This window comes from Pogonomyrmex barbatus, unplaced genomic scaffold (assembly GCF_055798465.1).
Source record: "Pogonomyrmex barbatus isolate J1 unplaced genomic scaffold, ASM5579846v1 scaffold7, whole genome shotgun sequence".
Classification (NCBI taxonomy): domain Eukaryota; kingdom Metazoa; phylum Arthropoda; class Insecta; order Hymenoptera; family Formicidae; genus Pogonomyrmex; species Pogonomyrmex barbatus.
In genome coordinates, this window is record NW_028297171.1 from 10,526,332 (window position 1) to 10,552,420 (window position 26,089).

General features: G+C 31.9%; 1 protein-coding gene and 1 long non-coding RNA gene across 5 annotated transcripts in view; one reads left to right on the forward strand and one right to left on the reverse strand.

Moving 5' to 3' along the window:
* The window catches only part of Dh44-R1 (Diuretic hormone 44 receptor 1), a 32,163-nt gene that overhangs the window by 2,200 nt on the left and 3,874 nt on the right, over window positions 1-26,089 (reverse strand). For 2 of the 4 annotated variants that reach the window (XM_089083337.1, XM_089083336.1), the window contains 9 exons: window positions 20,894-21,265; window positions 5,299-5,485; window positions 4,531-4,624; window positions 2,934-3,027; window positions 2,587-2,667; window positions 2,376-2,464; window positions 1,286-1,405; window positions 645-830; window positions 108-262 (listed from right to left, as the gene is read on the reverse strand). In XM_089083337.1, the coding sequence (XP_088939463.1) occupies window positions 108-262; window positions 645-830; window positions 1,286-1,405; window positions 2,376-2,464; window positions 2,587-2,667; window positions 2,934-3,027; window positions 4,531-4,624; window positions 5,299-5,485; window positions 20,894-21,179 (1,292 nt within the window). In that variant the 5' untranslated portion in view covers window positions 21,180-21,265. Of the gene's footprint in view, window positions 1-107; window positions 263-644; window positions 831-1,285; window positions 1,406-2,375; window positions 2,465-2,586; window positions 2,668-2,933; window positions 3,028-4,530; window positions 4,625-5,298; window positions 5,486-20,893; window positions 21,266-26,089 lie in introns of those variants that run through there. The other 2 variants (XM_089083338.1, XM_089083339.1) reach the window with 2 other exon arrangements.
* On the forward strand, window positions 21,261-25,707 carry LOC148934996 (uncharacterized). Its single transcript, XR_016140917.1, has 4 exons — window positions 21,261-21,404; window positions 21,838-21,916; window positions 22,018-22,816; window positions 25,345-25,707. It is a non-coding gene; the product is annotated as an uncharacterized LOC148934996 (long non-coding RNA).

Consider the following 26,089-nt stretch of genomic DNA (forward strand, 5'->3'; position numbering starts at 1 on the left):
TATTATTTTTTTGTCGCATTTTATGTCGTTTATATATATATGTATATATATATGTGTATGTTATATGTAAAATTATTTTGGACATAAGGTACGCGTGAAACGAGTACCTTATGCTCTCCGTTCTTGAACGAGGGGACCAATTGTTATAATACCTCCGGCGGGTGCCAAGATTTCGCGTGGTGCTCCATCGTGTGAAATGATGCCTAACCGTATTTTGCACTTCGGTATTGAGAAAGCAGTAAAACAACGCCACAAAGAATCCCTGAAAAAAGAAGAGAGGTGAAAACGAATTACAGTTTGTTCTCTTGGGATTGGCAGGGCCACTTTTCGCCTCGGTGAAAACGAGATTATGGGTTTATATCGCACTTTTTTTTCGAAAACGAGTCTCGAATCTCAAGTTCTAACTCTTGCCGATAACAAAAAAAAAAAAAAAAAAAAACATCCAGTTTTTGTATCTTGCTCGCTTTCCATTCCCGACATAATTTTTACAATACAAGGGACAATATAAGAAAGACGGAAAATCATCCCGAAACAACAAAGTTGTAACTACGGATTAAAACAAAGTTCCAAAAAGGTGCGACCGATAAATTCACTTCTCGTTTAAATTTGATCGCTTGTGTTTTCTCACACGTAATGACTGTTACCTGCGAAGAAAGCAGAATCGCACGCGCATAGGAGAATGCATTCGCGACTTGGCCTTCGGTGGGTCCAGCTATGACCAGCACGTATGTCACTCCTAGAAGTGGTATCAATACCAAGAGAGCTTTGCTGGCTTTCCGATATTGTTGCGTCTCTACATTGTTGGAGGACCACAGTTTCGTTATCAACACCTGCGCAGGACCACGCGACGATATATTCATATTCAATTCGTTTGAATTCGTTTAGAATAAGATGACAATGATAATGTAGGATATCACTCATAAATGAATCTCTTTCTATTTTTTCGTTATTTCAACAAAACCTTTTTTTATTTCGCTAATTCCGCATACAACCACGTAGAATCATCCAATGATCTCGTTTCGATCTCGAGGTATACGCTTTAACACCGTAAATTATGACTACGAGTTTCAACGAGTGTGGGAGAAGCAATTTCGCACCGGATACGCCGAGTGAATGACGGCCGTTTTATCGCGCGCTTCTCGTCACGAAATCACAGATTGCGTTAAATTGAACCGTTATCCGTTATATATGCCGTACATATGCCATTATACTCGCTCGCTCTCTAAACGATATGAAAAATGTAAATAGCGTTCTAAGATTAATTCCAGCGACAAGCTGCACTCACCCGCATAATCATGAAAAGAAACATCACGTTTACCGCTAGAATTATTATAGCGGATGCTTGATAAAACCAATCGTATGGATGCGGTATCATCCAGGGACAGTGCCTCCAGAGCGCTACTTCCTGTCATCAGCATAGTCCATAATTAATTAGTATACTTGCAATATCGATAAGCGTTTATGACTAAAGACGAATCAATCAAGTTCAATTTTTATTATACACGTTAGGCATTCTTATATAGTGTAAATGCATTAATAAATGTCTCCTCCGACACTTTTCTACTTGGCACATCTGAGTATACAAATAATATATTTACGTCTACATTCTACAAGATGTAAATGTCGACTTAACTTCAGTTCGACTTAATTCGCCATCATTCGCAAATGCATATCATTCTCGTGTGTATATATATATATTTTTGCAAATTTTTAATCAACCTTATCAACATTTTTCTCAATGAAATTTCAATAAATTTGTTAAAGTTCATTTGAAAAAAAAAAAAAAAAAAAGGATAAGAGGCTCTATGCTCACTCAGTTTGAGCATTTTCTTCCATCAAGTTGAGTCGCGCCGAAAAACCTCTTGTCTTTAAATCAGTTTATAATCTAACAATCATACAACCAACATTTTTGCAACTAGATATTTATGACAACAAATTTAACAAATCTTTCAAACGAACAATCTCATCGATCTTGCAATATTGCTCGTAATCGGTAAGAGGTCTTTCCGTGAGCGCGTGTTAAAAAGTAAAATGGTTTGATGCGTATCGAACATTCGTCTGGACGTTCGATCGAACGTCCGACGTAAAACCATCCCATGTTTTCTACACGTCGATATTATTCCTCTTTCTCTTCTCGCGTGTCTCCCCTCCCCCCTTCTTGTCACGTACTTGTCACGGACGATAGCGGCGTGACTTAATAGGCAACTTAATAGGTGACTGAAATTTTGATCGATATTTTCGACGCCATTCATTATCAGTTCGCTACGTATGAGCGCTATCGGGAAATGAAAGAGTTCTCGCGCAAAAAAATGGAAATTCGCTGTTGCAAACATGTCTACTCGTAACGTCAGAAACATTGTCGTTTATATTCATACCTGATTAGCTTGCTTCATGACGTGGTTTATGACTTTTTGATCCAACGACTTGGCGATACCCCACATGGTTATCACAAGCACCGGGACACCTGAGTTTATTTGTTTTCTTTATTAGTTTATTACTTTCTTTTTTGTTATCATCGTTTTATGTTTTACATTCTGTGAATACGATGACTCTTTTCTCTCCCGCGATTCTACAGTGCTCGCTTACCCCAGCCGATTAGTAGGCAGAGTCTCAGCTTGATATTGTCGCCGGTGAATGTTTTCACGACCAACAGATACAGATACAAACCTACGAAAGATGAGATATAAGAGACAAAGCGGTGACGATAAATGCGCTTCTAATAAAAATCCAACGAACGTGTACGTTTCTTAAAAAAAAAAAAAAAAAAAAAAAAAAAAAATCTTAATTATTAATTTATATTTTTGAGCAGGACGCGAGATGCGCTCTCGTGCAATAATTTTTGTTCTCGTAATTCGAAGTCCGGAACAACGGCATTCGCGCATTTCATGAGTGACAATATGTGTCTTACATATTTCTATAAAATTTTTACTCGCCTTCAACAAACATCCAGAAAAAGTTAGTCAATTGAAAGTAATGAAGAAGCGAGAAGAGCGTCACGCAAGTCGGTATATCCGTTTGCATAGACACCTAGAAATCGTATAAAAATCATATTAACGAGAAAAGTACGGTCAGAAAGACAGATAATATTACGTTAATATTAATCTTTGAGTAATCTTATCAATCTACGAAAACTGTTTTGAGTTTTCGAACAGATCCACTTTTCGTCATCTTCTGATTACTCTTTCAGAGTTCGTTGAAGAAATTTTATAAGATTGAGATGAAAACCCATTATAGAATGCAACTTTTCGCAATCTCAGTCGAGCGCAATCTGAGAAAGTGCAGTCAATGGGGACGTTTCTGTGACGTTCAGTGACACGCCCAACCAATTGATCCGACAGACGGGAAAGCTTTTTAGCATTCTGTTCATTTTTCTTCGTTAACCATTAATAAAGAGTAATGTATCATCACCATCTTGCCATTTCTTCCTTTCTCACCTTTCTTCTCTATATTTATCTATTTATCTATCTATCTTGTCATCGAAAAACTAAATTGATTGATACAGAACCGTAAATGTAAAAAAGTTATTGACACACACACACACACACACACACACACACACACACACACACACACACACACACACACACACACACACACACACATCGATAAAGAAAGAAAAACTATGAACAAATTTGTTAGACAAATACGATATATAATCGTAAGGATTTTCCGATCAATTTCATATCGTATCTTATCACGTTTACTAATAAAGATTTGACCCTCTCGCGTAACGAAGAATGCTATGAAAGTAAACCATCTCTTTTTCAACTTATCAACGATCGAGATTCGAGAACAAATTTCTATAGTCAACTTTACTTTTCTTCCTTTCTTTCTCGTTCTCGTTGTCATTCTCGCTCTTACTCTATGATAGATTATAAATTTCAATCAAAGCGCGATGGAATTAATATTGTAATATGTAAAAAAGCAACACTACATATATTATACCTCGTGTTGCATTAAAATAATTTAACGCAACATAGTTAGTAATAAAGATTTAAATTGATAAAATATTTAAAAATCAAATTTAAAAATCGATACATTATTGCTCGTTTAATCATTCATAATTTGAAATTGTAGAGAGCACTTGCTTAATTATTTATTTTATTACAGATAAACAAAGAGTTGCGGTGGGAATACGATTTTTAATCACAAAGTATAGTTAATAGCGTTAAAGCGTTAAAGCATGTGTTACGTAGTAAATATAATATATAATATATAATATACATTGACCGTTTTAATAAAAAGTCGTTCCATCGAATAATATTTCAACATTGCAAAATACATGCTCTTACGTAACGTTTGCAAATTTTAATAATATAAATAATTTATATAAGAAATAAAGAAATGCTGCGAGACAAATGCTGCATTTTCAAATATAATTTGTTAATACGTATATATGTTATATATATAATGTACAATTGACAAAGTTATTTAAATAAAAGTTAGAGATTTTAGAAGTTAGACCTACATACATACATGCATACATACATACATACATACATACATACATTACACATACATTATATTTACCTGCATCACAGTAGTTAAGATCCATGTCAAATCAGCCAGGATGTAAGTAAACATTAGATTCGTATGTATGTTGTTTCTGAGACATCGTAATTCCCTACGGAAAAGATATGAGACGATTGATGTCTTGAGAAATTCTGGAATGTTTTCCTGCTATATAAAGTTAATTAAAGTAGGTTAGCGCGTGATTTAAATTACGAAACAAACAGAAACGATCGAGCGGAATTCAACATTCAGAATTCAATTCAACGAGATCGTAGAATACGGTGTTTCAACTGTTTGCTTCGAGACCTTGCGCTGCGATAATGCCGGTAATTATGTCAGAGAGATTATGCAGAAAGTTGAAAATCTATGCAGGAGTCTAAAGAATCAGTGTAAAGAAATATCTTTAATGCAAGGAAAACAAAAAAGGAATAGACGACAAAGTCTGTCGTCTATCCTTTTTTATTTTCCCTCTCCCTTAACGAGGCAACGGAAAAGTGGAAATTCGTTTAGTTCGAAGAATCTAGCTTTAGACAGGCCTGTTTTAGAGAGGCCTGTTATACAACATTAAGAAAATCCTGTGTGATTCCTCTTCTTGAGCAAATATTCGCTACAAATGATTCATAATCAAACTGAAGCTAAGTTTTCTAAATTAAAATTAAAATTAAAACAGCAAAGAACCAAAGCCAAAGAACTGCCGTTTGTTCAACAGCCTGATTCTTTTTAAATAAAATAACGCGATAGACAGGAAGAGAATTTCAGATTGCGCGTTATTGAGGCTCAACTCACTTGTAATAGATGAATATGCAGACCGCCATTATTAGAGTAAATAAGGAGAGGCTGTAACCGATGAAATAAAGTGTAGTTGAAATTTCTACACCAGGCTCAATGGTCGGCAGCCGCACATCGCGACACATGGAATAATTGGAATAACGGTCCCAAGTTCCATTCGACCAACACCAACGACTGGCGTTTTCTGAAAGTGCAACAGATTTCAATTAGCAATTTGTATCCGCTCTCTCTTTCTCTCTCTCTCTCTCTCTCTCTCTCTCTCTCTCTCTCTCTCTTACTCAGGAAATTCTCTTTTAGTCTTTAAGTAACTGTAAATAAAGAATGTTTATTCTTTCGAAATGTTCAAAACATTCACCTAAATTAATTCAACTGCACGTATCTTTGATATGCATCTCAACAATCGATAAGTGGAAATGTAATAAAAAAGTTATCATTATATCATACATTATGCGCGTTATCATCATATAGGAATGCTACACAAAATGAGACAATGCTTTTTTAGACAGGAACATGATGTTTGATGTGAGATGTAACTATTGGTATGCCTAACTTGTAAAATATAAAAATATATCCATGTTTAATAGAATAAAATTAAGCTATCCCGTGCATACAAACATTGGAAATTAATATTTTCTCTCCTTTGCGGGACGTTTGCATGGCGATGTTTTTCGAAATGAATTCGATACAACGCGTGTCGTTGTTATCTAAATACAAATATTCCGATGTGTCATGCGCACTTGAGTGACCCGAGAGAGACGATTTCCAGCATTCTCGGCAATTTTTCACGATCTCGTAACGCCGCTAAACTGTGCTGCGAATATCGTCTGCGTTGCATTATTCACAACTACAAGGAAAAATGCTGGATGAATCGATACGCGAATAAAGAGGTCGGCTCTGAAGCGACCGGATCTTGTAACGGCAACATCCAGCAGCAGCAGCAGCAGTAGCAGCAGCAACAGCGGCAACAATAGCAGCAACAGCAGCAGCAGCAGCAGCAGCAGCAATAACAGCCTCAATGTATCGCATTCTAATTTTCTTAATCATAGCACGGTGAGCTTGTCAATGAAGAAAGTTTAAAATAGTCGTATATCATCTCTATATACACAGACAATTTTAATAATAATCAATTTACATAGATAAATTTCTGAGCGATGATAGACCTCATCGTTATTATTAATAAATCGGTAATAAACAACTTCTTGCCTGAAAATAATGATCGACTACTCATAATAACGTTTTGTTTAAACAAGTTCGCAAAACTTGTTAGTGCACGTCTATTTATCGTATAAAGCCGCCCAAAACAATGGGTGACGCGAGAGTCGTGGAGTGCGTCATAAAATTTCATAATTATTCTTGGAAATTAATGGATATGCACCTTTACTGGGAATTCTTATGCAAACTATTAATCTGCCACGAGAGAACTTTGTCATAGTTTTATAATTAATACGATATCAATTTTATACGCGCATGTATACGTGTTTGCGTTTGCACGGGTATGCGTACACGCGTACACGTGTACTCGTATGTTCTTGTCTATGAATTATTATTGATAAATATATCTCTTGAAATAATGTTTAAAATTATCAAACATAAAAATACACAAGATGATAACGAGTGATATAAAGTTATTTTTCGAATAAATCTTGATGAAGAAAATAGTTTAATTTTAAGATTTAAGATTTATTTGCCTCAATATCTATTGAATTAAACATTTTAGACAACGCTCCTGCATTCACCGCACCATCTTGAATTACGACGTCAGAAGCGAGAAAAACACGTGATAAAAATTCTAGGAAATTATCTAGGAAATTCTAGGAAAATATCTTAAAACGGAAACATTTTTCAATAATATTTGATATAACATTGAAATAAAACAGACTTGTAAAATATATCAAAAACTCTCCTGTTTTGCTCCGGTAATCGATACCGAAAAATAACTATATATTTAGAAAATAAATGCCTAATTAAAAAAAGAATCACAATTCAGTTCTAAATGTATGGTTATTTATTAATTAACGGAGTGAAAAAAGAACTTTCGGTATATCATACAAATCTAGAATGAAAACATAATTTTATCAAAAAATGTTTCTATTTCATTTTGCAAGAATTTTTACATATTTTCTCGCTTCCGATGTCATAATTCATGATGGCTGCAGTGAACCAGCAGGAATCTTATTGTTGTATTGTACACTCTACTTGAATTAACGTAGAACGGTATTAAACTGTATTAGTATACTTGTATAAGTAAAGATAACATGTATAATTAGAATACAAGTTTCTTTATTCAAAAAACTCTCTATTAGAGAGAGAAACTAATAGAAAAACAATAATTTCATCTTTAAAATGCATTGATTATTTTCATTATATTGCATCGATTGCGGTGTGTCTTGAGAAAATAAGATTTTGTCGAAGTTGAGTAGTTCTCTGGCAGGGGAAAATCCCAAATTATGTCCAAGCCCATTCTATTTATTGAGATTTGCATTGTGATCAAAATAACACCGTTGAGATTTTATTTCAATTTAAATACGCGCATTGTCTCCGAGTTCAGTTTGTACATTTACGCTCTACATTCGCATCACAAGAGCGCCGAGCAAGCTCTATCGACAGATGTTCCAATAAAAAAAAAAAAAAAAAAAAATTAAATCTTATTTTCACAAAATAGATTACAGACATTCATAATACATTATATAAATACAGATGAGATTGTGGAGATTTCGAAATGCGATAGATGTTTCCCATCATTTTCTGTCTAAATTTCAATTTTCAATTAATTTAATTATTATGCATTAATTATTCATATATGTTATTTATTTGTATAAGTATATACAGATATATATATATATATGTGTGTGTGTGTGTATTTAGTAGGATTTAAGAGAAGAAATAACAATTCAACAACACGACAAATATACGCGTAATATATACGCGGTGATAAACAAACTTGATGTAATAATTAGACCTTGTACCAGTAATGAACGCAATCACGCGCATGGTTAATTCCCTAAGGATATAACAGCAACCGAGAAACTCTTGTTGTTAGTAATAACTATAATTGTTTTGCCGTAATTGAATATATATGCGTGTTTGAATATTGGTTTTGTGCTAGGTAAAGTACTAGGTCACAACATGATACAATTTAATAATTAATATTTATAACCCAAGTTTAGAAAAAAGAAAAATAATGCATTCTTAATAGTATCTAGATGTACGTGAATAACTATATAAAGAGCATTTATCTTAGTAATAATAATTTATAACAAGTAAATGAAAATTGTATCAAAATATTTGTGCGACTAGCAAACTACAATATGTTTGCGTTACAAATCGTATATATGTTTTTAAGTACATATGTATACCGCTAAACATTTCTTCCAAAAACGATAAAATTTGTTATTATATAATTGATCCTTTTCTACAATTCTCCTATAACCGTGAATATTTTACAAATATTTATTATCGATGAAATGCGTGCCAATATAAGCATTTCAGAAGATCGTTGTTTTTAAACGGTAGCTTGTCTTCTTTTAATATGTACCCTTGTTAATTTCCCAAGAGCACGTACGGACTTGCCAACCTAGTCTTCATTTAATCGTCTGTATCTATTCTAACATTTCCATACGCATCACCGCCGAGATACACCTGTGGGAGATGCTTACCAGATGTTGACACAATTCGATAATCAATAATGGGGCGCATGAATAAATCGGAGCATACATGCTTTTGCTTGTATTTATCGAAGCGAACACTTCGAAAAATAGGGTGTCCGATCAATCACGACATATATAATATAAAGAGAGAAGATTACTTTATATATGAGAAAGAATAAGACAGATAAACAGGAATATATCAAGAATATATCAAGAAATCTCTTTGCATTTTATTATTTTCAAATACTAATGTATTTTTTGAAAAGGATGATTTCTTTTATTTAAACATTGACGCATAATATCCGTCTCTCCCCCTTCCTCACCCCCTCTCTCTCACTTTGCACGCAGGTGTGCGTGGATGCATACATGTGTCATCTTATTGTAATATTATCAAATGCATTAGTAATTATTCATCTAAGGATACTAACTTATTTAAGGATAATAACTTTTATTCAAAATTTTTTATTTTATCGCAATATTCCACACACATTTGTATTAAAAGATCATCAAAATCTGTTTTTAAAATTTAACTAATAAAAAGAACGAAATAATTATTTTATTAATATCACTATTCAATGAATATTCTGTCTTAAATCATTCTTTTCTTAAACCTTATTTTCTTAAATCTTATGTAAAAATAATTTTATTTTATGTTATTAAATTTATTTTTGACCGTATAATCATCTCTTTTTTATTAAAAAAAAAAAAAAAAGAAATAGGATTATAAAATATTTTATATATTGTTTAAAATTTCCAAGATTATCATACAATAATTATACAGTAATATCGCGAAAATAATAGGAAAAAAGACATGTATATATCGAATAAAAAGTTTTCATTTTTCTAGACAAATTTTATCTATTAGAGCGATAATCAGATTGATGAACAAAACGTAAGTGAGATTCTCGCTTGGTTCTCCGCTAGATGTATCATTAACCAAGTCTGCGATTTAATTACAACTTCATTAATAGCGTGCGCACGCTCACGCCACAGATTGATATCCGCTCGGCACTTTCTCGCTTCTCATGTTCATCTCGCTAACAAATATCGACGCGTTTCCTTTCAGACTGCACTTCTGTGGTAATACGACACTTTGGCGACGTTGAAATTCGATTAAACGTCTGTCACTACGACTTTTAATTAGCGATCCGTTCCGCCTCTTTCCTTTTTCTAACACAGGCGCTACAACAGACGCATCCTTGATCTCAATAATAAAACTTTGCAAAAAGTTGGGAGGTCTTTATATATTGTATTTGGAAAAAAAAATGTAGCGAGATATAATAAAAGATCCCAAATTAAGAGATAAATAAAATGTTATTCAAATAATTTCAAATAAATTTCGCCTCACACAATATTAGTTTAGAAAGATATATTATGTGAAAAATTGAAAAATTCTCCACAAAATAACTCTCCTTTAAATTTTTCGCAAAGAAAAATCTACTGAGTAAGTCGATCGAAAAGAATTTATTATCGTGTTGTAAGATATTCTATGTCTTTTCGATACTTGTTCAAAGAATTTGTCACAATTAATGCGAAATAATTAACAAAGAAATATGCAGAAAGTAACTTTTTTATGAGAAGAGCAAAATTATATTAAATACTCGAGAATATAATACATTCGAGAAAATGAGGTAAATTCCCTTTTTTGTATAAATAAAGTATAAATTAATTTAACTCTAAAGATTGAAATTTCGAACCAAGTCGCAGAGCATGATAATTTGTCTCGAAATTTCAACCAACTAAAAATCAGATTTCTATTTAAATGTCTACTTCATCATTATATCTACAAACGTAGCAATGTTATTTCATAGATAACATAACAATTTTTGTGAGTTTTATGAAGAAAATCATACACCTCACCTCCATTCGTTCATTTTCTTCCTCTCTCTCTCTCTCTTCTCTCTCTCTCTCTCTCTCTCTCTCTCTCTCTCTCTCTCTCTCTGTACTTTAATACAATTAATTAAAAAATGAATAAGCTCACAGCGCTCCAACATTAAATGATTCATCCATCACTGGGAAATGCAATACGACGGGTGCAGCTGCACGAATAATGCTCTTCACATACATCCTCGCGTCACTTCTCTTGTCCTGTTTATTTGTCTTTCTCTCCCATCTCCCCCGCGACTCGAATGCGTGAAATGAATATTTGCGTGCGTGCGAGCTCTGTTGGCAGCATTTTACATGGGCTATACCCCGGAGCACACTGTCTCTTTTCTTTCTCTTTTTTTCGCATCGGCTGAACATAAGAGAGCTATTCGTGTTAAGTGTTACGTGTGTGATGTATAATTCCACATCGTCGGTGTTAATAAATTTTTATAAACAAGTCTCACCAAGAATCAAGAACTAGTATGCATTGCGCGCTGTTACATGTACGTGAGATCAAACTAGTGTCAAATGAATTTTTCAAATTCTTTTTGACAATCTTTTCTGAAACATCTTTCTATAAAACAAAAATATTTATCGCAAATAATATTTCATATCTTACTCCTGGAGTTTTATATCGATTATAATAATTCGCTGGAAACTAAATTTAATTGACTAGCATTTCCCAAGACTTATTTTCAAGTTTGACATGCGCGAATACTTACTCATCGACATTAACATCATTATCGACGCGTTCGTAGAGCAACCAAGTTCTCCGATCTCTACTTCGATACTTAACTAACTATCGATAATAGAATTATACCCGATAATAACGCATCGATTTTCACTGCCACGCTACTCTCAGCATTCGCAAATGTTCGCAAATATCGTAGAAATTTGTGGCGCGCACGTGTACTCCTATACAGGACAGATAACATTATTACACCATAATAATGTTCTCCCTCATATAGTTGAACAATTTTGCAAGTAATAGGTAACGGATGAAAGATAAATTTTGCGTAAATTCTTTATTCTCTCGAATAGATCTATTTTACAATTAAATATTCTAATTGAATGTAAATGAAATTCTAATTGAATGTAATTGATTTCCATCGATAAACTATATACGTGATCAAATGTATCTGTATTTCGAGAAAAAGTCAATTCCGGATTAATTAGATCTTTTAGACTTTATTATTATTAACTCTTTGCACTCGGAGATTTTTTTCAAATCATCTATTCCCAAATCACCTTCAGCAACACGAACATATTTAGTCACAAAATAATTGGTAACATATTATTTCAAGTAAAATGATAGTGTATGGAAATAATTACTCTATTTAAATGATATTTGGGGAATAAAACTTTATCGATACGCATTTCTATAATTATCTCCAATCTTTTCGTGTTCCCTTGGAAGGAACATTCGAGTCGTTATATTTACGATGTTCCCTTAGAAGAGATAGTCGAGTGCAAAGAGTTAATATTTAGAATACCTTTGCGAAAAACCCAGCTTCATATCACCTCAGTTTCCAATCAAATTTCTCTTTTTCAAATTTCCATATTTTCATGATGTTACGTCAACAGAAATGTGCTCATGAATATTTCTCTAGTAACATTTTTGATCCTTGCTCTCTCTCTCTCTCTCTCTCTCTCTCTCTCTCTCTCTCTCTCTCATAAATATGAACGTACCATGATTGTACATGAATATTTGCGTTTCTCATACTATTCTTTAAAGTAAATAGTATTTATCTTGCTGTAAATTGTACAAAATATTATCTTCGGTCTCATAACAAATACAACTGGCAAAGTAACCCTCTCATGTTCGCGCGTGACGGCTTTTTCACTGATTGAATAGTAAATATTCATAAACGATGCGGTGCATTAATTGCCACGCCCATTTGTATTTCCTGCAATCGGTCGATGCGGCTTGTAGCTCGCAGTTTGTGTCATACAATCGTAGATATTATCCATCCGCAAAAGGATCAATCATCAATAGTAAAACTATAATCAACAGACAAAATAAACAAAAAAAATGTGAATAAATTAATAATGATTTCTTTCCCTATATAAGATCTATTTTTATTATTCGCTTGATACACCGGTCTATTTATCATGAGATATTTTATTTAAAGTGCACAAAAGTCACGTATTTATAAGTTCGTATTCTAAATTTTTTTTTCTAATCTTTCGTCCCAAGAGAGCAACATTGTAGCACTGGAAACTTCAAACTTGTATTCTCAAAAAAAAAAAACGGAATATACTCTCGGGAACTTTGTAGATATAACCAGGAACACTTTCTCCTTTTAAACAGGGTTTGTGAGGTATACTTAATTAAAATACTTGATTAAAATAAAAAATACACTGAGATGTATCACATTACATTATTCTTGATTTGTATAAATTGGCGCTGAATATACTACTAAAATTTCACGTAGTTATGTTTATTTTTCGATAAACTCATACGTTTATCAAACGCGATATTATACACGATAAATAAAAGACATTTCGCAACGATATAACCATGATCATTTCAAAAGATAAAATTTATATCGGGTGTGATATAAAACGGCTCGCAGTTTCCTTCATTTACAATAATTACAATCAATAATTTTAAAGAAGACTAGAGAGAAGATTAGAAATAAAGGACAAAATTTCGTAATGATATTTACTGCAAGCAGATATCATGTCACACGGATATTTCCACATTGAAATAGAAAATATCACGCAGATTACTATATTTAATTTGATTAAAAAAGTATTTGCATTGCAAAATCGTTTATTTATTCTATCATATAATTCCATTTTTATTTAAATTTTTACGTTTATTTCAAGAGTTTACAATTTATAAACACATCACTCGCGCGCGCAAGTATATATATATATATATATATGTATAAGTTTGTCTGTTTATAATTTTAAAAGGAATATAGGAATATATTATTATTTACTTATAAACTACGCATATAAAAAAATAATTTAACAGCACAAGATTTATATGTCCTTTAGATTTATATGCCTACGCGGCATATACGGTATATTTTTCGTTAAAAATGTAACGTTTTAAAATATTCCTACTTCAATCTCTTTATAATCGAGTTTTATAGTATTGAGAAGAAAAGGAGAAAGAACAAGGATGAAAAGCTCAAAGTAAATCGGTAAACAATTGTAAATCTTTCCACAAACAAGGTCTTTCATGCATTTGCTAATGTACTTACTTTTGTGTATGTACGTACACGTTTGTTGTGTAAACAAAATGGATGGATATCATAATAGGATAACAATAATTATCACGTAGCTGAAATTGATTATATAAATATGACTAATTAATTAATGGGAAATATAAGCTTAAATGAATCATTCTTAATCAATGCATTTGAGGAGCTGCCAAATAAAGAAGTTTTTTTTTTATAAAAACAACGAAAAGTGACTATAAGATTGAAAAACGAATTGAAAAACGATGCTGATCTTTTATAATCTTCTCAAATTCAGATTTCTAAAGTTTGCAAAGAAATAATACATATATAAATTTATATAATTATATATAAATAATTCCAATAGTACAACAAAAATAAAGAAAATGATTGTGTGTGTGTGTGTGTGTGATGCGCGCGTGTTATTCTACACGAGATTGATATAACGTTTTATTTAATTGTTATAAAATCAATATAAAAAATAATTATCAACATTGCTTTATCAAGAGACTTTGTATATTTTAAAAAGAAAAAATGAAAATAATTCACCCGCGCGCTTCTCATAGCTAACTGAAAAATATAATATCTCCGAATAAATATTTCCGAGCTTTTTGCTTTGTATGATTCGATTTCTGGCGCAAATTGCCTGACAAAAGCAAAAGGCCACGTCAGCAGATAGATATCGTAAAGCATGTGTTATGGGCCTATACTGATACTCGAATCGAATCACCCGTGAACGAATGCTCTTTTGTAACCATTTATTACGACGTAAAGAGAAAAAGAAAACATTCTCCTAGTCTCTGTCGCCTTTTCAAGCCTTGTTATAATATAGTATGATAGAGGGTATGATAGGGTGTACGGTTTTGTCTCTACGAATGATTTCGTTAACCGCGCGAGAAAGTGCAGCGTTTTAATTAATTTAACTGGAGACAGAGGTTTTTGAATGCCTCTTTCTAGATCAGTACCAAGAGAACGCCTTTAAAACAATATCCAGAAGTTCTTTGGGCTCTTTCGAGTGACCTCGGGCGACGGCAGTGGTAGACCAACCATTCGAATCGCATATATAAACCGATTATTAAATTATCGTTCCCGACAAGTCATAAAATCACAAAGTGTCACACATTCAATTTTTTATTACAAGAATATTTTCATATCCGTATATACGTGTATTTGGTCAAAAACTAACATAAATTCTTTAAATCCTGTGAAAATTGTATGTATGTATGTACATCATTTTTTGATTAGGTTTCTCTTCTTTTGTTATTCCAGAAATAGAATTCTAATAAAAAACTGATAAACTTATTTCCTTATTATTATGAAAATTAAGAAAAGCCTTTAATTTACTCGACCAAGGATCGACATTTTATTGTCTGATAGGAATTTTATTTCGAATAAAATAATTCTTAATCAAATATTTACATACGTACATACTAATTGTATTATAATTATAAAAATATTCAAATGTAATAAACACAAATGAATAGTAAATATACATCATCAAGGGAAAATATAAAAGAATTATTGTGTTGTAGAGAAATTTCGCACGAATCACATCATGAGAATGAACGCAAGTCCTTTTTCTCTCGTCTAATTAAGGAATGATAATTTAGTCCTGAGTTTTAAATTCTCAAAGTTATATTTTATACGTTTCTGTTTTAAATCCTTCCTACATGAATTTCTCGTCAATTTAATTATCGTCACGCCAGATTTTGGTTTTTTGGTTGACCGTTCGTTGGTTCGTGATAAGATGTAAATGCACTTACGATCATCGATTATAATATTTATGATTTTAAAAAGATAGCGACAGATTTTTTAATGTGCAAATATAGATATCCAAGTCGTGCTATCGATTCGATTTGTTCGGATACAACGAGATACATAAATTAATTAAATTATGAACATTATTCAAATAAAAGATTTAAAAAGAGTATCCGTATAATTATATCCATATAATTGTAAATTCCGAAACGTTTGAAATTACAAGATAACGTATGATTTATGTATACATTGTCATATAATTATAAATTGCATGAATATAAATTATAAATTATGATCTATGTATAAACAAGCATGTTAAAAGGATTCGCTTTCAATAATAAAATAATCAGAGATATCTTGCACGCGTAACTCTATATATACATATTATCTATATACTTTTACCGAGTATTTTAAAAAGTGACAACAAATTTTAAATAAAACTTAAATTAATGATAAATTAAATGTAACTTTAAATGTAAATTTAATAAATATTAACTTTATTAAATTTATGATATTGGAAAGATCTCTAATATTATTATATAATTATCTGTTATTTAATGTTAAATAAAGCCGCGAGCTTTCTCGACAAGTATACTCGTTTAATTTTTGCTTTCGCGTGGAACTTTGCATAGCAGAAATGTACCCTTAATTCAGCTTTTGTATGAATGTCGAGTTGCTGCTTCCGTAAAGTCGAGTATGCTCTCTGTTCCTTTGTTTGATACTTTGAAGTCCTGTTCCGCTTTGACGCGATTATTAACCATTTGTTACCATCACACTCAAATTGAATCATTTCTCAATTTTCTCAGATATACTTGAGTATCGGCTCATATGAATTTATTAAGTCGCTTATTATAATACATTATAAGCTGACACGCACGCAGTAAAGTAAGATGAGAGGGGGAGAGGGGGGGGGGGGGGGAGTGGTGGGAGAGACGTGAATATTGTTTCGCAACAAATATTATATATCTACGGTATTTTTAAATTATGACGTTTCTCAATTATATCGCACATATCTTGGCTCTCGGCCGTTATTTGAATATAATGAAAAGAATTAGCACGACTTGTGTTTCAAAGCCAGTTCAGAAAGAGAGCGGCAAATTATTAATTCACGTTAAAAGCCAGCCAAAGCTAACCAATAAAAGGCCCTTTAATAAACACTCTTTGACCGTGCCGTATCGCACCATGCAGATACGTAATATAATATTTTGCCCTAAACATAAATTCATTTACAGCGATAAATTTTCATTCGATATATGATAATAATTTAATAACTCTTTTTTGTACATATTTTAATTGAATGCGAAGGAATAAACTTTTTATTTTATTTTTCATACTTTTGCATTTTTCAAAATTATCGTTTTATATCATTTATCTACATTATCTCTCTTTCATTTTCAAACTATTTTCAACTTGTTCTTTCCTCCCTTCTTTCTTTCTTTTTTTCTTCCTTCCTATTCTACTTTCTTTCTCCTTTTCTTCTTTTTTTTGGCTCTTGTCTCTCTTCTTTTGTCTTTTTTTCGACGAATTTTTCTTTCTCTCCTTTGTTCCATTCTATTTATTTTATTATTAATACCTTTGAAGGATGATATACCTACGTATACGTATTTTATGTATTTCTTATATAGGTATAATATATATCGATATATTGAGAAAGAGAAAGAGAGAGAAATTCTGTGTTAAAAATAATTGATATTTCCATCTTGGAAATTTTATGGAACGTTATCAGTGCGTTTAATTGGCAGGAATACTTCTCATTATCGTGAAATAGAAGTAAAAGCTGCTTTATTTATTTCGGTTCGGGTTTGCAATTATTTTGAAATAACTCTTTGAGATCTCTTACACAAATTTTTTTACGGAAATTTTGTTAAAATCAGTATGTTTAAAAAAAATGTCTATAGAAGGTCTATACAATACAGTAACGATAAATAAAAGTGGCTGCTGAATATCTCTTGTATTCCAATTTGGTTGAGTCTATACACGCTGAAAAAGGATATCTGCCAAATAGAAATGATGACAAAAACATCAAGATAAGAATTATAAAGATAAGATTATATCTCAACACATTTTATAAAAGGAATGTATTTGAATCAAATATGAAAGTATAAATTGATTTTCTTCGATGATTGATGTCGTAAGGTAAAATAGTAACCGCTTGGACCAATAAGTACGATAAATTCGTCACCGATATAATATATGTATGTTGAATTTTAGAATGCGATTATTAAGCATCGATGTCCAATTCAACATTGACAATTCGATATTCTTATAAAGTAACAACATGCGACCGCGTGTAATCATTGTTTTATAGATTTCCTCTCTTTACTCTTTATCCGCATATCGATCGTATTATTGAAAGCCTTTCTCCCTTACGAGGCGTGACGTATATTATTCGGTATCAGATTTTTTAATTGTCGTGATATAAGCTTCGTCTTTATATGTTAAAAAGTTATTATTTGTTTTATCTGGAGTTTAAGCTATTTAGTTATAGTTATTATTTAATTATAAACGCTATGTTTAACGCTATTCAATTATTATTAGATAGTAGTATATTATTTTTAATTTAAAATCTACTTTCCTTGAAATAAATAACATTGCAAGTTTCAAAAGAAAGCTTTTTAAATAAATAAAATATAATTTTATTATATATATAATAATGGATAATATTCTATAATATTAGTCTTATAAAAAATAACAGAAAGAAAGAACAGAAGACCTTTTTATAAAAAATAGTAATGATTTACAACTGAAAGAAAGCTAATTACAGCAAGATTTTAGGTATTAAATATCTATATGAAATAAATTCAAATTATATCACCAATTTCGTGCCACTATTTTTAACAGATTTACAATGTAGCTGTTTCTATAATAATTTGATCAAATATTTTTCATATCAATTAAATATCCTCTTTAGTATCCAAAAATAATTTACATATTCTAAATATTAATAAAAAATTCTTTTGAATTTCAACAAAAAGTATTATAATTTGTACCGTACCGTGTAATTTGTTATTCGTAATTTGTTATCTGACATATTTTATATATGACATGTGGAGTTTTAATAAAAGTCACGATTTCTCTTATTCACTTTTCGTTTCGCTTGTTCTAATATCCTACGTATCGTCGTTGAATGAATTGAAAGCGTTGATAAGCGATCGAATGATCTTTTCTTCAAAAATCTCTTTTCTTCAAAAAGATAATGCCAGCTGTGTACTTACGCGAGATCGATTCAAACGGATATAGCTTTCGAGGTTCACACCCAAGGAGAAAACAAACAACGCACTTGGCTAACGCTTTAATTAAAATCCATATTTCCAGAGTTTTATGCTACTCTATTATATGATCTCCGCGATTTATTCACATAGTATTTTATCAAACTTTTATTATCTTTATTAAATGAAGGAGAGATAAATCACGCGATTTAATCATTTTGATCGTTTCTGTCACTTGTGTAAACTTTCGGGAGTAAACTATTGTGATTCAAATCAAAGCGATACATATTACACTATCAAATCCAATTTTATATAATTATAATTTAAAAGTATTATTGTGATTTTAAAATTCTCCTTACAATTACTCAGACAATGAAGAAAATTACGACATAGAAGAATAATTTCTTAGCTTTGAGATTAGCTATCTTTCTTTCTCTGAGACTTAAAATTTAGATATCAAAAAGCTTTTAATATTAAAAATGCACTTGCGAGATCAACAAAAGTTCAGTTTACGAGTCTCTCGAAAGAGAGTACTTCAGAATTTAAATTGTTCTTATTTGATTAATTGGAATTAGAATCAGATTAAAACTTTGAATCGTCAAATCTCGTCAAATCTTGACCGTCGTTATTCTCTTTAATTTTTCGTTTTCTGATGCTGCATTCAATTTCTAAAGAACGAGAAAAGAGACGCTCTTATTTTACGACGCTCGTATTTTACGAGTATTATCGCACCTCTACCTCCATCACCCTCTTCTTTATTACGAGTTTCCATTCCGTTTCCAGATATCTTGGTTACAGGCTAAACGAATATTAAAAAGATATCTGTAGAAATTCCCCAAAACAATCTACTTTAAAATCAAGGAACAAGAGTAAAGAATATGAAAACTCATCGAGAGAAAATTTAATGTTTTATTACTTTTATTACCTATGACAATAAGCTATTTGCTGTTTAATAAAAAAACCTTTCAAATTAAAGGGAACAAAAGAAAAAATGCGATGTATATCTCTAAATAAACGAATAGAGTTATTTTTTAAATCGTCTAAATTTTATACTTATGTAAAAAAAAGAGAGTTTTATTACATTTTCACCTTTCAAGTCACGTTATATATTTATCGAATACAAGAGCTTTTTGGGCTTCAAGAACTTTAGTTCGATTAAACTTCACCAATAGGAACTTGTTTCGATCGAATCTAGGTTGAAGCTCTTGCAGATTCTTCCCCTTTCTCGGTAGTATCAACTGACTTACCGATAAACTTGGCGATCAAATTGAGAGAAATGGACTATGTCGAAACGAGACTTTAATTCGTCAAGCCGAGATTTAATCATCGGCGATAAACTTGACTTGAAATTTTAATCAAAAAGTCTGCGAGTCTGCAAGAGATATGTATAAAATCTTGTAATAAATTCTATTGCATTATATATAAATTTGTATTTGTAAAGAAAGTTAATACAGAATTGTTAAAGTTTCGATTTATTTATAACGGGTATTTATAACGGGTTCTAGTTATTAAAAAAGTGATTACAGTTTTTAACACGACACGTGAGAAACGGTGAAAATATGTTCCATAAACCATCGATCGCATATCGAAGCTCTGTACGTTGTACATAAGGAAATGTTTCAATTAACACTACCGTATTACACAAATATCGGAACGGAAATTATTATTCCAGCACACGCTATGTTACCAATTCAAATCTTTCTTGTATATGTCACTTATCCGTGAGAAATATTTCTTCACAATTTAATGGATTTTCTTTCTTTTTTATTAAATGTACAAATTCTCATTAACCAGATTATAGTCCATATATCCATTTCAGGACGAAATTCGGGATAGATAATTTGCTATTAGTAAAAAGTATTCTCCAATTGTTAGAATGCCGATTACGAATTTTGTAACGATGATATGCACGTATACTCACGAGTATTGTCGTAAGGTATACCGTTGAGCTCATCAAAACAGGGAATAGTAGCCAAAGTGTCGGAAAGCGTCCGAGGCCAGCATAATATGGTGTCCCAGTCTACTTCGCATTCTTCTTGTTCCTGCTTTTGATTTTCATGTTCCCGATCTTTGAGTTCGAGACATTTGATCTGCTCGATGCTAAACGACTCGTTCACTTCGTCAATATAATTCAGAACATTCAACACATAATTGCGATCGACTTGTGACTTTGTGCCGTTCATCGAGAGAGCCATTTTTAGAGCCATTTTGCCTCCGAACAACTGCGTTATCAACACTTCGTAGCGTTATTTTTTCTCACCTGAGATGTCTCGATTCCAGAAAGCAAATGTATCTAGAAAATAAAAAAAAGGGAATTTTTCTAAAATTCTACAATATCTCAAGATGTTTCTACAATAACTTGGCTCCAAAAATATTAAGTATAAGCAAAGGATATGAATAAATACATCTCTGCGAATACATAGACACATAGGGTAAGTAATATTTATATATCTTACACCTAATTTGTATATTTATTAGTAACCGAAATGATAAAAAATCTTTACGAAGAAATATCGTTCTTCGTAAATTATTGTGCGATATCCGTCGTACACATACTCGTTAAACTTGTCGTGCAAAGAAACCTGCGTCGCGAATGTTAACCGATAATTTTCGTGTAACCGTCGTGTCGGTAAGTCCAACAAAAAGACCTAACGGATCTTTTTGTTGGTAACTTTATCCAAAGTTTACTACCATTGGAACTGTTCCTCAGATGTGAATAAATGGACATTGATAAAATTTTGCCACATTATACAGACCCCGAGTTGCCCGATTATACAGACTCAATTGTATAGATATATAATAATTCTCTATCTTTTGAATCTGTTTTTCTTAATAAATTAATATAAATTTTTCTTATTTTGACAGATGTTTGTATAAAGATACAGGTCTATCTATGGACGTATGGGACAGCATAAATCTTTTCGATAACTATATAAATATAAATGTAAATATAAATATAAATTAACCTTATCCATCATCTCATTCTTTACCTCAAGTTTAAATTAAATATATCTTTTCACATATTTTACGATTTAAATGTATTAGATTTAAAGAAGATAACGGATTCACGTGAGAAACGTGAGATACAGATTCCCGTTGGATTAACTCACTGGAAACTTATTGAACAACAAACATCCTTATCCTTAAACTAGAAACAAGTGCGTCTAGTTCTACCGAGATACATTCTGCATAATTAGGGAGTTACTCTTGGGAGTAACTTAGGAGGAGGATCATATATCTCATCAACTTTTCGATGTCATGTTCTCTTAACTTATCGTCAGTCGTGAATTTTGCGGTTTCACATTGATTTCCTGGCAGACATGTTAATCGACTAATAGCGTCTTCATCCGCCGACACGCTTAACTTTTGAAAGATAAACCGAGAACCAAGGTACTTCCTTTTTTCTGACACGTAATTATCCCCTTTGCATCTACAACGTGAAAAGAATCAAGAGAGAATCAAGGAGGCGAGAGAAAGTTCTCTTGAGATTCAGAAAGAAAAGACTGGTGATGTGAGATTCTTGTGGAAAATTTTTTCAGCAAATTTTTACAGAAACATCTGACAACTTTGGATATAATTGGGGAATAACGACATCGTCACTGTCGTTATTTTCTCTCTTTATTTCTTTCACTTCAAGATTATTGAATCTTGAGGTGAAAGATGGAATATCGCAATTCAATTTCTCAGCTCGCGTACGCTTTGAGGTACGAGACATCTGTGCCCGGATCGGCTGTCAAACGGTTGCGATCATCCATCATGAAGCTCTAGGTCCACCAAGATGCCACTTCGGAACTATTAGACGAAGCTCTTGGATACTCGAAATCAATAATATCGACCATCAATGGTAATAGTCATTCCTACAGATGCAAGTCACTATATTGGAGGCTGTGGTAAACAACTCGCATTCTCCTATTATTCGGAAAGTACCTTTCACGGTATTCGAGGATAGATCTCAGAGAGTAAAGACAGCACCCATAGTGAGAACACTCAAATTACTTATGTGATTCTGAATTATTTATTAAGCTCTTGTACGATTATCGACATTTCTTAATCTTCCTGAATCATCATATAATACGTAGCGTAAATGTTAATAAAAACAATAATGCATAAACACAACACGTGTAAAATAGACACATCGTTTCTACATAAATTAATCAATGCGACGGAATTAACGAATCGATATAAAAAATTTATAAATGCTCGAGTTTCAATTCGTGAAAGCTCGACAGGATTTCGAGACAATTTTTTTATTGCTTGAATTATGGTCCAGTTTCGTTTCTTCATAACTTTATTTTTTCTTTCATTATCTTTATCCTTGAGTCTTTTCTGAATATACATGAACGAAGCAATAGTTAACATTTCTCTCTCCTTCTCTCACACACACACACACACACACACACACACACACACACACACACACACACACACACACGCGCGCGCGCGCGCGCGCAAAAATATGCTATCACTTATTTATGCTTGGACATTGTATTTTTCTTTTAATCTTCTTGAAAATGAATATTTCTACTTTCTCTTCGTTTCTTCAAAACTATTTTTAGAAAATTTATTAAAACATAAAGAAAAAAATTAAAAAACCAAAAAAATCAGACATTAACAACAATATATAAATACGAAATGAAATATTAAATTATTACTAAACTTTGCAATTTCAAATTTATTGTAAATTTTCTATTTTTTTCAATTTTGGTCTTTTTTGTTAGCTCTTATTTTTCTCTTTCTCTCTTTCGATAATTTCCACAACATCTTAGAAAATATCACTTACAGAAATAATTCTATTTAAAAAAATTGAAAAGGAACAAATTTTTAAATACAAATAAATCAACCTCTGTAATTTGTGTTTAATTAGCATTTACAGAAATTATATTTATATTTTCGTATTATCGATCTTGTAATTTTATCTTCGACAAGAACGCACACTCTTTCTTAATCTTTGAAACGACATAGCCAGCCTCTTGGTTTCCGTAATCTTAATAAGAGACGCGTTACTTCGTACTCTGGGAATGAGTTCCGGATTGCTAATTTAAAAGCGATTACTATACGGTGCACTCAACGAGGGATTTATCGGTGATTTAACCATTTCAACGCTATCTTTGAGAATTCATAAATGCGCAAAGGTGAATTCTTTTATTATCCGAGAAAAAAGAAAAAAAAAGAAAGAGAATATAGTCTAAAAAATAGTGAAAATAATTGATTATTCAAAGATGATTGCTTCCAATATTGTTTCACTGTCTCTATCGTCTATATCAGCGATAATTGCTAAAGAGTTAATCTCTTATGCGTGACATTTCAGAATGACGACTGTTTGACGCATCACAATAAATATAATCACAATATCACAATATAACATTGCGATATAACGGTATAGAATAATGATTTTATATGAATTATAACGATATGTTACAGAATTATTACGGGCTGCTTTCTGTAAAGACAAGAATAATACTATATTTTAACACGTGTCCACGCGCCCACACACACCACACACACACACACACACACACACACACACACACACACACACACACACACACACACCACACACACGCGCGCGCGCGCGCGCGCGCAAAATACATTATATATGTGAACATAAAGCATCTTTTCTCGAAAAAACAAATATTTCTAATATCATACCGTTGTCGCATCTGTCCGGTAGTAATGACGCGACTATCAACCGGCGACACGTGCTCTAAAACGAGTAATCATTTCCAATCACCTTTATTACTTGACGCTTGATGACATCGACGTCAGAAAGTCAACCGCGTTCGCGCGATATTGTCAAAAACTACATGGTTGGTACAATTATAATTTTTATAACGCTAGTCGTTATTTATTTCTTTTCTTAAATATGAATTCTTGAACAGTCCTTTATCTTCAATCGCTTATAACGTGAAAGTTGTTGAAAATTTTTGCCATAATTTGAAGAAAAATTCATCGAAAAATTGATCAAAGTATTCATAGTACAAAATAAATATGTTTAACGGATGGATGATGGATAGTTTGTATATGTTTGTTTATTTAATTTCGATATTATTTTTAAATATCAAATATGGCGCAATTATATCAATTAATACAGCTATTCTGATGCAAATTCTTTGATGTATTAGAAATATAGCGTATCGTAAGAAATTAGATATAAGACGAATATAATGACGAATATTTAAAACTTAAGAATCTCTAGTATATAGGAGAAGATCAGATTTTGACTTCATTCCTAATTCGCTTAATTTATTTTAAATACTGTTTAAATATTCCAAATATACTCTCTGCAAAGCTCTCCGATAAAAAATATAATTGTACCAACGCCAGTAAAAAGTGCCGCGTTTGCGGTTTCACGCTCTGATATGGATTTTCTAGACTGATGCCTAGAGCCGATGATGACGACTGAGCTGTTGCTACAGGAGCGAGTACAGGATGAGGAGCGGACGAGCATGCGCTATTGTTCGTAGCATCTCCTACCGCTCCTTTGCGCGGAGCATTGCATTTACGGCCGTGATCGTCAACGGAATTGTCAGAATCGTCACTCCATCAAGCCCATCAAGAAAAACAATAGATATGTAACAGTTATGTTAAGATTTTCGTTTATATCTGTATATGTATACCTGCATTTATATTCAATCGCAGTACAATTTTTCTTCAAATAGTACGCTCAAATATCATTTATATCTTGAAAGTTGCAGTAGATTCAATAAAATTTTAGAAGATTCATTTTTCAACAAATGACGGTGATCGTCTCGTATCTCCTCTCCTCCTATTCCTTTGCGCGTTGAGAAAATATAGTAAAAGAAAATTTTTCAAAATTTATGTGCAATATGTACTGACATGGCAAAACTTATATTCCTTAAAGCGACATTCATATATATTTTAAGACTCTTACAATATTTTTCCTCAAAATGATATTTTAATTAAATATATTAGATTATTTCATTCATCTGAAATGTCCATTTTCAAAACGTTGATAAAAGCAGGAAATGTCTCTCGTATAATCAATATATACGAAGGTTTCATAAATATTCCGCAATAAAACAATATCCAAACAAATCAATCGATGTGCAACTAAAATAATAAATATATATATAAAACAGAAAACCAATGAAAACAA